General features: G+C 36.8%; 1 protein-coding gene across 1 annotated transcript in view; it reads right to left on the bottom strand.

Annotated features, from left to right (window-relative positions):
- Positions 1 to 888: 888 nt before the first annotated feature.
- LOC142340364 (uncharacterized) overlaps positions 889 to 15922 on the bottom strand; it is a 269135-nt gene continuing 254101 nt past the window's right edge. Inside the window, exons 21-25 of the mRNA XM_075390938.1 lie at positions 15295 to 15407; positions 12354 to 12520; positions 11782 to 11978; positions 2429 to 2558; positions 889 to 1770 (exon numbers count right to left, since the gene is read on the bottom strand). Coding sequence (XP_075247053.1) covers positions 1523 to 1770; positions 2429 to 2558; positions 11782 to 11978; positions 12354 to 12520; positions 15295 to 15407 — 855 coding nt within the window. The 3' untranslated portion in view covers positions 889 to 1522. The remainder of the gene's footprint in view (positions 1771 to 2428; positions 2559 to 11781; positions 11979 to 12353; positions 12521 to 15294; positions 15408 to 15922) is intronic.

Raw genomic sequence — 15922 nt, 5'->3', positions numbered from 1 at the left:
TCACCAGTACTCCTCATCGAGTTGTAAAAAAGGACAGATCACCAATACAAAAATTCTTTGGATTGTAAAAAAGGAGAGCACCTAAATAATGGTATTTTTTAATTACAAAAATAGCGTCAAACTAACCCAAAACTTCTTAAGTTAACTGAATATTTGTTCTTTAGCCTCAACAAAGAAATTATAAAACCGCGACAATGTTCCTAATAAACTTGGCTTAAAACTACTAATTCAGGTTTTGAAGAGCTTATTCACTGTCCCAAAACTTCACAATTGACTTAAACTTAAGAAAGACTTCGTTCAGTGGGGTTATCCATAATACAGCATTGAAATGAAGACTGAATTGACAAGAGAAAACTATTTAGGCTACCGAATTGATTTCACTTGATCTAATTTGGCTATTCTGATAATAAGCGTTAGAGCCATTAAGAAACAATCATAATTGTGGTCTATCTCACTTTTTGTGATCATATCCAACAATAATAATAGAAAATAGCATATTTCGACAATTAGCACACATACACAGCCAAGAGTGTGACATGAAGAGGAAACTTACAATGTACACATTACTAATAGCGCCTCAGTCGATATGATTGATTTAATTTGGTTAGCATGTTGAAAGGAAAGGGATTAAGAAGGAAAGGAACAATGGGACACGAATGGTGTTCTTTTCACCACTTCCTCAAACTGTTTCGGATACTTAAAACTATCATAATGCCACAAATAGTACAGATTTGAATTAAAAGTCAACAAATTCAGAAAATGTTATCTAAAAAAATGAACGTATTTCGTCGTAATGAGTTTCAAATCATCTTAGGTAACCTAAAAATCCCTGCAATAACCGGGTGACATTTTCCATTACTATCTAACCCAAACAAGAACATAAGTTGCTACGAAAAACAGGATGAGGAAAAGGAGGAGCAAATTGGAATGGAGTTAAGTATATACATCTAAAGCATAGGCACAAAATTGCACACTTCAAGTCAGTATTAACGTTCTGGTATTTTTCTATTAAGATTAATTTTTTAACAGCAAATGTTTCAAAAATTTTCTTTCCATAAAGTGTACAATTTAAGTTCAAATTTGGTTCTAATTGTCACCATATGTTCAACATTACACCAAACTTAAACTGACCTGCTCATAAAGCTTTAGATTTGCCTTGAATGCAAGCTCGGCCAGAAATTGAAATAAAAATTGACGGCTAGGATTGAATTACGATGAAATCAAAGTTAAATCTGCAGAAATTTGACGATTAAAATTTTGATTAGAGGCTGGCTATATTACAACATTAATATCTTACGAATACTTGCGAATGAGCGAATACATAATCTGCTTACATGTTTTATATATTCAATATATCATTTACACTTGAGAGCATTCTATCAATTGCCATCAGTTGTTTGGCTTTCTTTCCACATTCACACAGTCGCCACAAGTTCAAATTCTTTCTGTCACATTTAACTAAACCATGAAATCCCGATTTGTTGGTCGGCTGAGTCGGATAAATTTTGGCACAATGATTCCTTTAAAAAGTTTCGGAGTCTATGCTGTTCTCCGTGTCCGAGTAGACCATCATAGTGCCAGTTTGAGATCCCGAATCTAGACAGCCATCTTCATCATCAGATCCAGCGTCCACAGAGCCAGTGGTGGTTGTCAGGTCCACAGCACCGGTTGCGCCCCCAGTGGTGGATCCAGGCAACATTGCTTCCAGAATTAGCTGGAGACAGTTTGCAGATTCTTGCGTGGGACAACAGGCCAGAGCCGGCGAGTAACCTAAAATATAACATATCCTTATTTCTACGCTATGTATAGGAATTAATAGCTTTCTACTCCCTAATAGCTTGAAAGTACATTGGCGTAGTTTTATCGTGCTACTATTTTACGCTCGTCATGAGGACAATTAATAATCGTCGTTTGAATAGGCAAATCTCTAGATAATTTGCGAAAATTTTCAAAACATTTCTTTCTTGTTTGAGCTCAAATTTCTTGATTTGCATGAATATTCATAAATGGTGCCTAAAAATAGTACATATGAGAAAGTAAGGTCTCATGCACTTTTCGGGCTAGAAACGAGCTGTTTGAACAGTAAGATACCAAAAAGCCTTCGCATTCAATCTTCTATTTGACCACTAAACAATTAGTACCCTAACAAACAATTAGTACCATAGCAAACAATTAGTACCCTAACATTATCTTGATATCTTGAAGTAGCGCAGTTCCGTTGACCCTCACATTAGCATATGCGAGCAAATAGCGATGTCGACAATTCATTAATTGGCACCATTGTTTACCCTCAACAGTTTAGTTTAACACTCTTTAAGACTCTTTGAGCCAACATTTGACGGCAATGGAGATGTAGACGTTTTATATTCTCTCTACTAAGTTGCAAACAGGAGGAGGGGTGGTACAAACAAGAGATAGTTTCACTGACCACTTTTGTCTAAAACAAGTAGAGAGGCCCCCAACTTGATGAGGCGTTGCACTACAGTGACGAGAGATCTCCTAGCAGCCAAATGCAGGGCAGTCTCTCCAACATTGTTCTGAATGAACAGTCTTGCCACCTGAACACACAAAGCCAACTCCATCAATTACGTCTCCTAAACTAATGATCAACGCCAAGCTCAAAGAAAAAGAAATGAGAAAAGGTCCAACTTAATTGACGAAACTTTAATTGCAGAAATATTCAAACCGATTGCACTGCAAGACATAATGTACAGAGGAATTTAAAACATAGCCGCCAAATTGCCGGAAAATAGCCGCCGTTGAGATGTTTGACGCACATCGGGATTCACGCACATCGGGAAAGAAAACAAGAGAGATAAAAAATTGACGACTAGTGGGAGCTCTAATCAATTGCAGCCTGCTTCAGTCGGGCGGGGGGAGGGAGGGAGAGCGAGCCTAAATGGGGCTTCAAGTTCAATAGTTGAAGCCCACTATTGTACATAAAGTTCAATAGTGGGCTTCAAATAACCACTTTAGAGGTTAACATATACCACTATTAAGATTTTATGTTATAAATGACACCAGTTTTGGCGCACTTTTCATCTGATTTTTAGTATTCAATTGCTGCCAATTGAGTTCAGGTGCTTGAAATCGTGATTGAGAGAGAATTTTAGATCACGCGAAAAGCAAAAAGTCAAGGGCGTAAAAGTCACTCGAAAAGTCAAAATTGTCAAGCAAAAAATTTGCATTAAAAACTTACACACTTTTACAATAATTGCGATGAACTTCGTTCAAGAGCAATGAAAAAGTATTTGTTGTTCCAGATGGTCAAAAATGCTTCCAAAAGCACTCTTACCAATTTAACCATAACCGACTAACGTCGGGCGAATTGCTTTCAAACGACCGGCGAGCGGTTGGCTTCGTCAGTAGCTAGCCACTGGAGGCGGGGGGGGGGGGGTGCACCGGGGGCTGATTGGGGCGCAATACTGGGTTGGGGGCAACAGCGCGGTGGGGGTGGAGGCAAAACACAGCCGCCAAACTGCCGGAAAATAGCCGCCGTTGAGATGTTTGACGCACATCGTGATTGACGCACATCGTGAAAAAAAACAGGAGAGATAAAAATTGTCAAAAGTGTTCTAATTTGGTGCGAAGTTTCAATTAGATTCTAAAATTAAACTTACTCAAGGTTATTAACTGGAGGCTATTAAGCGTAATACAAATGCCAGTTAGCAATCACTCTAATGAACTCTGATAACCTAATGCAATATAACTTAAAGACCGAGCTTCATCAGTTTATCCAGTTTCTTTTGATTATGCTCTCTTGACCTTGGCCCAATTCACTACACTGCGTAAATCAATGAGTAAAATTGATGAAAAAAACAACATAGCCGGAAGAATTCCGGAAACGACTCGAATTAAAAAGTTGACCACCTTAACTGACAATGATCCACATGTGGATAATTGTCAGTTAAGGTGGTCAACTTTTTAATTCGAGTCGTTTCCGGAATTCTTCCGGCTATGTTTTTTTTCATCAATTTTACTCATTGATGAAAATTGATGAAAATTTACAATTTTACACTACATCATTTTAATCCTTCTGAAACAAAAACCCGAAAAATAGTAACAGAAAAGTATCTAAATTAATAAAAATTTACAATTTTACACTACATCATTTTAATCCTTCTGAAACAAAAACCCGAAAAATAGTAACAGAAAAGTATATAAGAACGAAAACTTATATAATCTAATAATTTCTTTAGGTCTCTCTTTGCGCTTCCAAAACTATTATTGGTAAAATACAAGAAACTGAAAAGGAAAACAAAAACTGCTATAAAATGGTCCAATATGCAACTGTTAAAATAGCTCAAAATTGAATATTAAACATAACCGACTAAACGTCGGAAGAATTGCTCTCGAACGACTAGTGGGAGCTCTAATCAATTGCAGCCTGCTTCAGTCGGGCGGGGGGAGGGAGGGAGAGCGAGCCTAAATGGGGCTTCAAGTTCAATAGTTGAAGCCCACTATTGTACATAAAGTTCAATAGTGCGCTTCAAATAACCACCTTAGAGGTTAACATATACCACTATTAAGATTTTAAGTAAAAAATGACACCAGTTTCGGCGCACTTTTCATCTGATTTTTAGTATTCAGTTGCCGCCAATTGCGTTCAGGTGCTTGAAATTGTGATTGAGAGAGAATTTTAGATCACGCGAAAAGCAAAAAGTCACTCGAAAAGTCAAAATTGTCAAGCAAAAAATTGGCATTAAAACGTTACACACTTTTACAATAAATGCGATGAAATTCGTTCAAGAGCAATGAAAAAGTATTTGTTGTTCCAGATGGTCAAAAATGCTTCCAAAAGCGCTCTTACCAATTTAACCATAACCGACTAACGTCGGGCGAATTGCTTTCAAACGACCGGCGAGCGGTTGGCTTCGTCAGTAGCTAGCCACTGGGGGGGGGGGGGTGCACCGGGGGCTGATTGGGGCGCAATACTGGGTTGGGGGCAACAGCGCGGTGGGGGTGGAGGCAAAACACAGCCGCCAAACTGCCGGAAAATAGCCGCCGTTGAGATGTTTGACGCACATCGTGATTGACGCACATCGGGAAAGAAAACAGGAGATAAAAATTGTCAAAAGTGTTCTAATTTGGTGCGAAGTTTCAATTAGATTCTAAAATTAACCTTACTCTAGGTTATTAACTGGAGGCTATTCAGCGTAATACAAATGCCAGTTAGCAATCACTCTAATGAACTCTGATAACTTAATGCAATATAACTTAAAGACCGAGCTTCATCAGTTTATCCAGTTTCTTTTGATTATGCTCTCTTGACCTTGGCCCAATTCACTACACTGCGTAAATCAAGGAGTAAAATTGATGAAAAAAACAACATAGCCGGAAGAATTCCGGAAACGACTCGAATTAAAAAGTTGACCACCTTAACTGACAATGATCCACATGTGGATCATTGTCAGTTAAGGTGGTCAACTTTTTAATTCGAGTCGTTTCCGGAATTCTTCCGGCTATGTTTTTTTTCATCAATTTTACTCATTGATGAAAATTGATGAAGATTTACAATTTTACACTACATCATTTTAATCCTTCTGAAACAAAAACCCGAAAAATAGTAACAGAAAAGTATCTAAATTAATAAAAATTTACAATTTTACACTACATCATTTTAATCCTTCTGAAACAAAAACCCGAAAAATAGTAACAGAAAAGTATATAAGAACGAAAACTTATATAATCTAATAATTTCTTTAGGTCTCTCTTTGCGCTTCCAGAACTATTATTGGTAAAATACAAGAAACTGAAAAGGAAAACAAAAACTGCTATAAAATGGTCCAATATGCAACTGTTAAAATAGCTCAAAATTGAATATTAAACATAACCGACTAAACGTCGGAAGAATTGCTCTCGAAAGACTAGTGGGAGCTCTAATCAATTGCAGCCTGCTTCAGTCGGGCGGGGGGAGGGAGGGAGAGCGAGCCTAAATGGGGCTTCAAGTTCAATAGTTGAAGCCCACTATTGTACATAAAGTTCAATAGTGGGCTTCAAATAACCACCTTAGAGGTTAACATATACCACTATTAAGATTTTAAGTAAAAAATGACACCAGTTTCGGCGCACTTTTCATCTGATTTTTAGTATTCAGTTGCCGCCAATTGCGTTCAGGTGCTTGAAATTGTGATTGAGAGAGAATTTTAGATCACGCGAAAAGCAAAAAGTCACTCGAAAAGTCAAAATTGTCAAGCAAAAAAATGGCATTAAAACGTTACACACTTTTACAATAAATGCGATGAAATTCGTTCAAGAGCAATGAAAAAGTATTTGTTGTTCCAGATGGTCAAAAATGCTTCCAAAAGCACTTTTACCAATTTAAACATAAGCGACTAACGTCGGGCGAATTGCTCTCAAACGACCGGTTGGCTTTGTCAGTAGCTAGCCTTTCGGGGGGGGGGTTTCAGCTGAAACAGCGGAAAGGCTCTAAGAGCACCTAATGCCCACTTGGAGCTACCTGTTTATCCCGTTTTTGAGGACGCAAAGTCAAAAGCCTCAGACAAAAAATCGGTCAAGCGAAAAGTCGCATTTAAAAAAGACCGACAGGACTAATATAATTGCAACAAACTTCTTTTGAGAGCAATTAATAACGGAGAGAAACATCTTTAACCGAAAAATGGAGTTTAAACTTAAAAAATGCTTTGAGATTGCCGAACGTCATCAAAAAAATTCGCTTGCTCGCCAAAAATTTTTCAGACCTACTTTTCTCGCTCTCTCAAAAATGCGATATGAACAGAAAACCACTATCTCTCTTCTCTGCTCTTCAATTCGTTCAGCCGTTTGACCTAAACACATTGTTTTCACGTGCGGCATTGACTTTTTACATCCTGTTTTAAATACAGTCCAAAAAACTGTTGATCAAAAAAAGACGCTCCAACAAAGCTCCTCTTCGAATCGTGAGAGAGAGAGAGAGAGAGAGAGAGAGAGAGAGAGAGAGAGAGAGAGAGAGAGAGAGAGAGTTTATTCCTCTGAGTATAAATGAACATCAAAATTATAATTTTACATATCAGAAAGCTTCAAGTTATCATTGGGCTACACAAAAAATTGCAAAACACTCAGAGAGGGCAATTAACGGACCCAACAGGATCACTGGACATTGCCCTGTCAAGAGATGTAAAAATTAAAAAAATAAAACCGAAAAAATTGCAGAGAACATGTTAAAGGCCAAAATTCTCGACAAAGTTAAAGGAATTTTCAACTTCTGACCAAATTTTTAACCCCTTTAGTGAACCCCGGCCACAGCACGGTAAAGCGTTATGTGATGGTTTTTTTCCATTATTAAAAAAAATGAAAAATGTGAACATGGGAAATTGATTAAGAGAAAACAGTTTTTGTTAGCTGAATATTTGATAAAATGAAGTTATCCCTAATTTTGTGCACCAAATTGACATAAGAGAAACCTGAAAGCTGATCAAAATTCGGTGGTAGAACATTGCTTTCCATTAAAAATTAAACAGCTTGGCACCTCACTGAATTCTGATCATGTTTTCGTTTACATCTTGGTATTTTCAACAACCATTTCATTGACCTTCTTGTCAAATGTGTTGATCGCGATTCACAGGAAAACAAATCATTGAGATATGTGTCAGTATGCATTTTATTAACTGACTTTATCACAAATTTTAATAACTCGTATACATGCAATTCGTTAGCAGTTAAGATTTTATATTTCTCAAAAAGTTGGGCGACATTTTCTGTGTACCTCAGGAACAAAATTAGTCTAAGAATTTTCTTTTGCAACAAAACTAGGGGTTCAAGGGTGCTGTAATTAACACATCCATATACCAAAATGCCGTATTGAATTATTGGTTTAAAATTTGATGAATAGTATTGCAATAAAACACTTTTTGAAATATAATGCCTTAACTTTGACACAATTCCGCATTGAACAGACAGTTTCTTTTTTACCTCATCAATGTGCGTTGTGAACTTAAGTTTTTTATCTATATGTACTCCAAGATATTTGCAGCTTTCTGATTCAGGTAAACTAACAGAATTCAATTTAAAATCACAAAGCCTATTGGAATTAGAGGCACTGTTACCTATTTTAATACTCATTTGACAACTTTTCTTAGAGTTTAGTGACAGCCTATTCGCATTGAGCCATTTCTCTGTATTAACTAAGTCTTTTTGTATTGAATCAAAATCGATATTTCCTGCTATGAGGTTTGTATCGTCTGCAACGAGAACAATTTTGCAGAATTGACATACGTCTGGAAGGTCATTTATGTAAATCAAGAAAAACAGTGGGCCAAGAATTGAGCCTTGTGGAACTCCACAATTTAATTTCTTCCAATAGGAGTTACAATTATTGACCGAAACACATTGCTGTCTTTGTGATAAAAAACTTTAATCCAATTAAGGCAAATGCCTCTTATGCCATATAATTCAAGTTTTATTAACAATATTTCGTGGTCAATCGTATCAAAGGCTTTTTTAAGTCACAAAAAAGTAATAACTTCCAAATTGCTGTTTTCTCGAATTGTTTCGGTCAACTTTGCAATTGCATCAATTGTGCTATGTTTTTTTCGAAAACCGAACTGATTAGGGTTAAATAAATAGAATGTTTCGAAGTATGTATAAATTCGATTATACATGATACGTTCAAATATCTTACTCCATACACTGAGCAGTGAAATTGGTCTGTAGTTGTTTACGTCGTCTTTTGCTCCCGCCTTATGCAGTGGCACAATTTTTGTTCGTTTTAATTTACTTGGGAATTTACCAAATTTAAAGGGTATTTTTAGAGGTATTTAGAGGTATTTATAAGATAAACAAGATGCTTGCATGTAAGGGACTTTGTTTCCTTAATCAAAATAGTACTGATATCATCAATTCCTGAAGATGATTTCCCTTTTAGGTCGTTAATGACTTCAATGATTTCGTCGCAATTAGTTCGTCGCAATTAGAGGTATTTAGAGGTATTTATAAGATAAACAAGATGCTTGCATGTAAGAGACTTTGTTTCCTTAATCAAAATAGTACTGATATCATCAATTCCTGAAGATGATTTCCCTTTTAGGTCGTTAATGACTTCAATGATTTCGTCGCAATTAGTTTGATAAAGCCACATACTCTGTGAACTATTAACCTGGGGTCTGACAAAGACCTCTTTTGGAATTGCATCTTTGAGATTTGGCCCTATAATTACGAAAAAATTGTTCAGCTCATTTGCAATTGCTAAGTGATCTTCAACTCTTTTACTATTTTTCGACAACGAAGGAATGTTAGTGTTTTTACAAGTAACGCCCTTGAGCTCATTTATAAATTTGTAAACTTGCTTTGAGTCTCCGATACATTTTAAGAATATTTGTTCATAGTAATGTTTCTTTTTTGCTTTGATTGTTTTCTCCACTTTAGTACGTAGCCCTTTAAATTTGTCTAATTTTCCGCGATTCTTTTTGTCCTTTTTCCACGACTTGTGCAACTGATTTCTTTTGCAAATCAAATTTTTCAGTGTTTTATCAAACCAAATTGGCTTTCCAGTCCCATTTCCATTAGGAATTCGATAAGGAGCAAACACTTCAAATACTTGATTAAATGCAATTTCAAACTTCTGAAAAGCATTGTCAACATCGTCCACTTGTTGGTATTTTATTGTGGCTAGTGACTCAGAAAGTTTCAATAAAAAGAGCCATTTTCTTAGGGGATTTTAAAAAACTGGTATCACGAAAGCGAGTTTGCGAGAAACTAATTCCATTATTGGTTTCAATTTGCAGCACTGTGGGGAGATGATCACAATAACTTTGATTCTCCATTACAAAAGCTTTTTGAACCTTTAAATTACGAAAAAATGATCCAAACAAGTTTCAGTATTTTGGCTGATGCGGGTTGGTTCAAGAAAACTTAGTTCAAAACCATTTGATCTTAATGTTGATAGATATGTCGACGTCAATCGATTAGTATCTAGTACGTTTATGTTGAAGTCTCCACAGACAATTATTCTGTCATAACTATCGTTAAGGTTTTCTAATGTATTATCTAGTTCAAAGATAAAATTTTGCTTGTTTGCTCTTGGAGGGTTATACACTACTAACAAAGCGATCTTCAAATCTCCAATTTTTAAATGAGCTAAAAGACTTTCATCTTAATCACAATTCAGCTCTTCAATCAAGCTTACTTCGTCTCCTATTTGGATCATAATACCACCACCCCTTGATTTTGACAAGCAAGTATTATAGTTAGTTACTTTGAATAAGTTTGGATCATCTACATTTGTTAGCCAAGATTCTGTTAAACAAATTATGGAAGGTGGAGACTGAAAACAAGAGATCAGTGCTTCTAATTCTTCATAATGTTTTTTAATGGATCTGGTGTTTAAATGTAAAATTTTACAGGAATTTGATGCAGATACATTTTTGGTAGGTTTGATTGAACCATTGGCTGAATTTTTAAGTGACATAGTCTTCGCTGTCCTCTTCAATCCGAAACGGCTGCTCCTCAATACTATCCAGAAAAGTCTCTTGGGCATTAGGTGAATCACTTATGAGACCCATAACAAAGTCTAGCAACTCGTCTTTATTTCTCTCCTACTTTTAAGCTCCTCCAGAAGATTTCTATACTCATTTTCTTCAACGGATTCGCGCACACGTTTGAGAGAAGGCATCTTAGTTGACAACGGTGTTCCAGGCGTGAAATTTGGTGGTTTTGATAACTTTGGAACAGGCGTGTTGAAATTGTTTGCATTTATTTGCATTGAATTCGTATCCGTACGGCTTGCTTGTCTTTGACTTGAGTGGGCATTCATTGAAAATCTGTTCAATACTTGATCCATTTTCTTGGCAATCGGCTGTAACTCAGCAATATCTTTGGTCGAATTAAGTTCAAGATAACGAGTCATCCCTTCGGACTGGATTTGAACAAGTGGTGCCGAGTTCTTAGTTGTCACTTTCAATTGTTTGGCTTCAGCGTCCTCTTTCAATGCCAGATCGTATTTGCTCAATCTTTCGTGGATATACACTGGTTTTCCATTATTTGGATTTTGAAAATTTCGGAGCAAACCCTTCCTTGTCCATATTCTCTCCTTTTGCTCAAAATACAAGAATTTTGCGATTATTGGGGGTGGATTGAACGGCGGGCGATCCTCTACCCAGTGGATGGCAAGCTTTAATGTCACTCGGTTCAATGTTCACATTCAGAACGTTCTGGATTAGGCAAATAACATCTGATAGATAAGTACCAATTGTACTAAATGGCAGATTTCGAAATATTAAACAATCTTTGGATTGATATCTCTCAAGTTGATTCAGTTTGATTTTAATTTGCGTCACCTCTGATTCTAATTGCGCAATTCGAGCATTTTTCGCGGCATTTTCTGTAATTAGAAATTTTAAAATTTCTTTAGATGTTTCGGCGAGACCCTCACTCATGCAACTTTTCCATCAGATCTCCCATGCCTCGCTGGCTCATCTCTAAAACTATTTAATAAGTTTATCACAACAATTAGGCTGATTGAATCGTAAAAAGGAGAGCACCAAAATAATAACCGTTGAGAGGCTGACGGCGGCTAAAAATCATCTAAATACAGTACATCCCACAGCGGATAAGAGGCCTGGACCGATGGTCAACTCTTTATGTCCAAAAAAGGACAATTTGTTTCTTTGGCCAACTTTTATAACTTGCAAACACTATGCTCGCTTCTTGATTGTAACCGTGAAAATGTATTATTATGTATTATTTATGTACAGAAATTATACAGCTGTATTATAAAGCAGTTACATAACATTCGAATGCTAGCATGTCTTACTTTCCAACTAGCAGAGATATTGTGAGTAGTACCTTGAACTCGTGCATATCAACAGCTGAGTAGTCGACAGTTGAGGAGCTGGAATGCAAATTGTTGTCGTCCTGAGGTGACACTGGCAGTAGTAACTCTGCACACGTGGCATGACCCTGGGCACAGGCCAAGTGAAGAGCAGTATCTCCATCTTCATTCCTTACATCCAAGTCACAGTACTCGACCTCCGTTAGAAGCTCTACATCACATTCGCAAAGATGACATTACACTCAAAACACGATTCAATAAAAAAAAATCATCACTTGACGCCGCAAAAACGAAATACCTAAATGGAGGCAGAAGGAAAATCAAACCGTTTACACTGATAATATTTTGTTTCCCCCAAAAACTTGAATCAACTTAAAACAATGGGCAACCAGCTGACCCGATCGAGGTGCTTTTATTTTGCTTGTGGGTGCGTATTATTTGCAAACCCATTCGAACATGTTACACCAAGACAATGATTTTTTATGTAGCGACATTTATTTTGTAACTGGTGATGAATTAAGGAAAAGGGTACAATGAAGGAATATTCATTTTTCAGCACTGCATGAGAACCTAAGCATCCACTTACGTATTGCGTTGGCTTTGCCTGCGAGTGCAGCCAACATGAGAGGCGAATTGCCACACATATCCTTACAATTGACCATCAGCTCCAGCTGTTGTGGCTCCTCGAAACTGCACAGGAACTTCATTAGAGACTCATAACTGTCGTTGAATGCTGCTGCGTGAATAGGAAGCCTAAATGTTATGAATCAGTAACAAAAACATAGCCTCAAAATAATCGGTTGACGATAAACTTCAAAATGATTACTTTTAAATGTTAAAGTAGGCCATTATTAAACCAAACGTCGAAATGTTTTTGCGTAAAAGCAGTCAAACCGGAAAAGGTTTTGTCAAATTCCTCTTGACATAAAGATTTCACAAAACGTCATTTGAAAAACTTAATACAAAATGATCAGAAAGGCTTGATTTTAAAAACGCTACACGAAACAAATGATTTAAAAATATAGCCAGCAAATTGCCGAAAAATAGCCGCCCTTTAAGTAACTATAATCTGGAAAACCATTTAAGTAACACTAAACCTAGCCGGCAGATTGCCGGAAAACAGCCGCGATAGACGTTTGTGGCTTTCCATTAATTGAAAACATACCCGGCAGATTGCCGGAAAATAGCCGCCGTTGATTCCAATAAGCATGATTGGGATTGAACGAATAGGAGATATTGAAAAAAAAGATTTTTGTACAAAAGAATTTTTTAAGTCCGATTTATTTTGATGGCATTTCGTAGTTGAACATACTTCTGTTTCGTAGAGAGAGGCTACAGGGGCTACTATCAATACCAATAAGCATAAGAGATGGTAACTAAGACTTATAGGAACGACGTTCAAATAGCGGGCATCTAAAATTGGGCTTTATGGGTTTATCCCGTTTCTATTTCTGACTTCAATTTTTTATACTGACTCTGTTCATTTTGAATTGCTTTGCTGAGCAACTGATGTTCAAATTCACGTTTAGCAGAATGAGAGAAGAGAGAAACTAGCCTAGAGAAGTCAAAAAGATTTCACGCAAAATGTCGAAAAAGCGGCGAAATGGTGAAGCGAAAAAAAGTTTGACGAAGTAAAAAAAATAGGAGCAGTATAATAGCCAGCTAAGATGAGGGCGGCTATTAACAACTGAAGAAACAAGATAGGCAGATTGACCAAAAGTCCTTTAGTAGACCACTAGATATTTTGGGTTAGATACGTACTGTCATTTTTATGATACCAATACGGTATATAAGGAAAAATCCCTAAAAGAGCTTTTTCAAAATTGAAATCAAAAACTCAAGACTAATACTCAAGAATCAGGGCATATAAGTTTGGCACAACTTAGATGCACACTATTGATCTTGAATTAGTAAGTGTTCATAAAATTTAAAGTTCCGTAAGTGAGTTCAGAAGTCATTTTTTAGTGAGGTAAGTCACGCAATTGACCTAAAAGCAGAAATGACGTCACGAACACAAATTTTAACTGCAAAGCAGTAGAAGTCACTGAAGTAATTGAAAATCAAATACGAAACAAAAATCGGTTAGGCGAGGTAAAAAATAGGAGCGCAATAAGAGCCGCCTGGAATTGCTGACGAGGCTATTAAAAACAAACCAGTAACAGATCTTCGAGACCGCTGGCCTCTACGCGAAAGTTTTGTTGGCCTCTACACAAAAAATTCTACATTTCTAAAAACTAAAAAAGGACTAAAAATCAGTCATTTTGCACGTTTGTTTGCATATACGAGCATATAACTCACGAAACTGACATCACAAATATGTCTTGAACGACCTTTATCAACTTTGCCAAAGCAGAATTACAGACAAAAAAATCGCAAAATGACAAAACGTGAAAAACTGCAACATTTTGGGCGAAAAGGACCCTTTCACTCTCAATTTAGGCCTTACGAGCAGCTTCAGCGATCAGAATGCTTGAGAGACTTCTAAACCCAGCTAATTCAATGAAAGTTAATAACCACTGAGCGTTACCTGTTGATTCCGTTTTGAAAGATCAAAGTCATGAAAAAATGTGTGAAAATATCTTACAAAAAAGATAGAGAACCGAAAAACAAAATTATGGGTTGTAAAACATATCTGGCAGATTGCCAGAAAATTGCCGCAATAGCTTCGTAGATCTGCAGTCTCAAAAAGATAGTAAAAGAAACAGACCAAAAAATCTTTTTATAAAACGCCGGGATGCTATATTTTGATTAGGAATCTGTCTAAGTTACAGCTGCTCCAAATAACCTTCAATTAGAAAGACAAAGATTCACTTGAGTGTATCTCTTTGAGTTAAAGTAAAGAAGAGTCAATTTGAGAGTGAGAAAGCCAATTTTGAGAGAGAGGTAAGTCACGTGTGACTAAAGGTAAGTCACGTGTGTCACGAGAATGATAAAATTTGCTCCACTTAGAGTGAATAATGACGTCACGCATGGAATTCAGTTGAAATTGCATCAACGAATGAACGAAAATCGAATTTGAAGTGATTGTGACGTTATATGGTCGTAAAAATCTTGACGACGAAATAAAAAAGCGATAGAAGGCCAATAATAGCCTCAGCTATCGCTTCGCGGCTAGAAAAATGCTGACTGCGGCTATTAACCATCATAATAAAAAAGCATGGCATTGGATCTAAAAAACTGCTTTGAAGCATGAGCACAAAAAAAATCGCATTTTTAGTAAAAAAAATTATTTATACCATCAGTTCTCTCTGTTCCAAAAGAAAAGTTAACTAAATTTTTTTCTCCGCTCTGAGTTTTTGTTCCCAGAAACAACTTTTTCAAACTTTATTTACTCACAGTACTAAGGTTTTTTGCTCGCTCAACTATCAAAAAAGAACAGCAGAGCACTAATATTTCGAGACTTACCAATATATTAAAAATTCTGTGGATTGTAAAAAAGAATGATGAGTCAAATAATAGCCTTGCTGTCGCATCGCGACTTCTACAGATGAAGTCACAGCAGATAACTAAACAAAATATTTGCCTACCTTCCCTTCGCGTCTTTCAACAACATTGTCGATTGGCCAAACTTCTCAATAAGCATCTCAGTACACGATACATTCTCCTGACTAGCTGCACAATGTAGAGGTGACATTGAACCCTAAATCAACAACCAAACGAGGTAAACAAGCATGAACCGACTAACGTCGGACGAACTGCTCTCGAACGACTGGCGACGTAAACAAGGTGGCATGCGCTAGAGAAACTTTATGGTGCAGAAACATCCGACTACGGTAGGGTTTCAACCCGCGACCTCTCCGATAAGAGTCTTGGACTCTCATCGCTTACAATCGATTTATTTTAGCAACACATAGTTTTGAACGCGTGCAACTCAGATGACTCAGAAGAATGAAAAAAGTCAAGAATGAAAGAGAAGTGGAATTTTTTAGTATCACTTCGGGCTGGAATCAACGCCCCTCGTTCATCAGCCCTAGTTATTACGTTACGTTACCAATGTGTGTGGTTCAGTATAGTATCCCAAGTACCATCAATATTTTGTTCAACAACTTTTTGGCTTTGCTATCTTGCATATTTACGAAGCGCCGAGACTTGCACAGATAAAAGCCTTCTATATGTTTGCATAGCGTAACGCATGTAATACTTTCGTTTGCATTA

Source organism: Convolutriloba macropyga, chromosome 5 (assembly GCF_964194025.1).
Source record: "Convolutriloba macropyga chromosome 5, txConMacr16.3, whole genome shotgun sequence".
NCBI lineage: Eukaryota > Metazoa > Xenacoelomorpha > Acoela > Convolutidae > Convolutriloba > Convolutriloba macropyga.
This window is presented reverse-complemented; position numbering and strand designations above follow the sequence as displayed.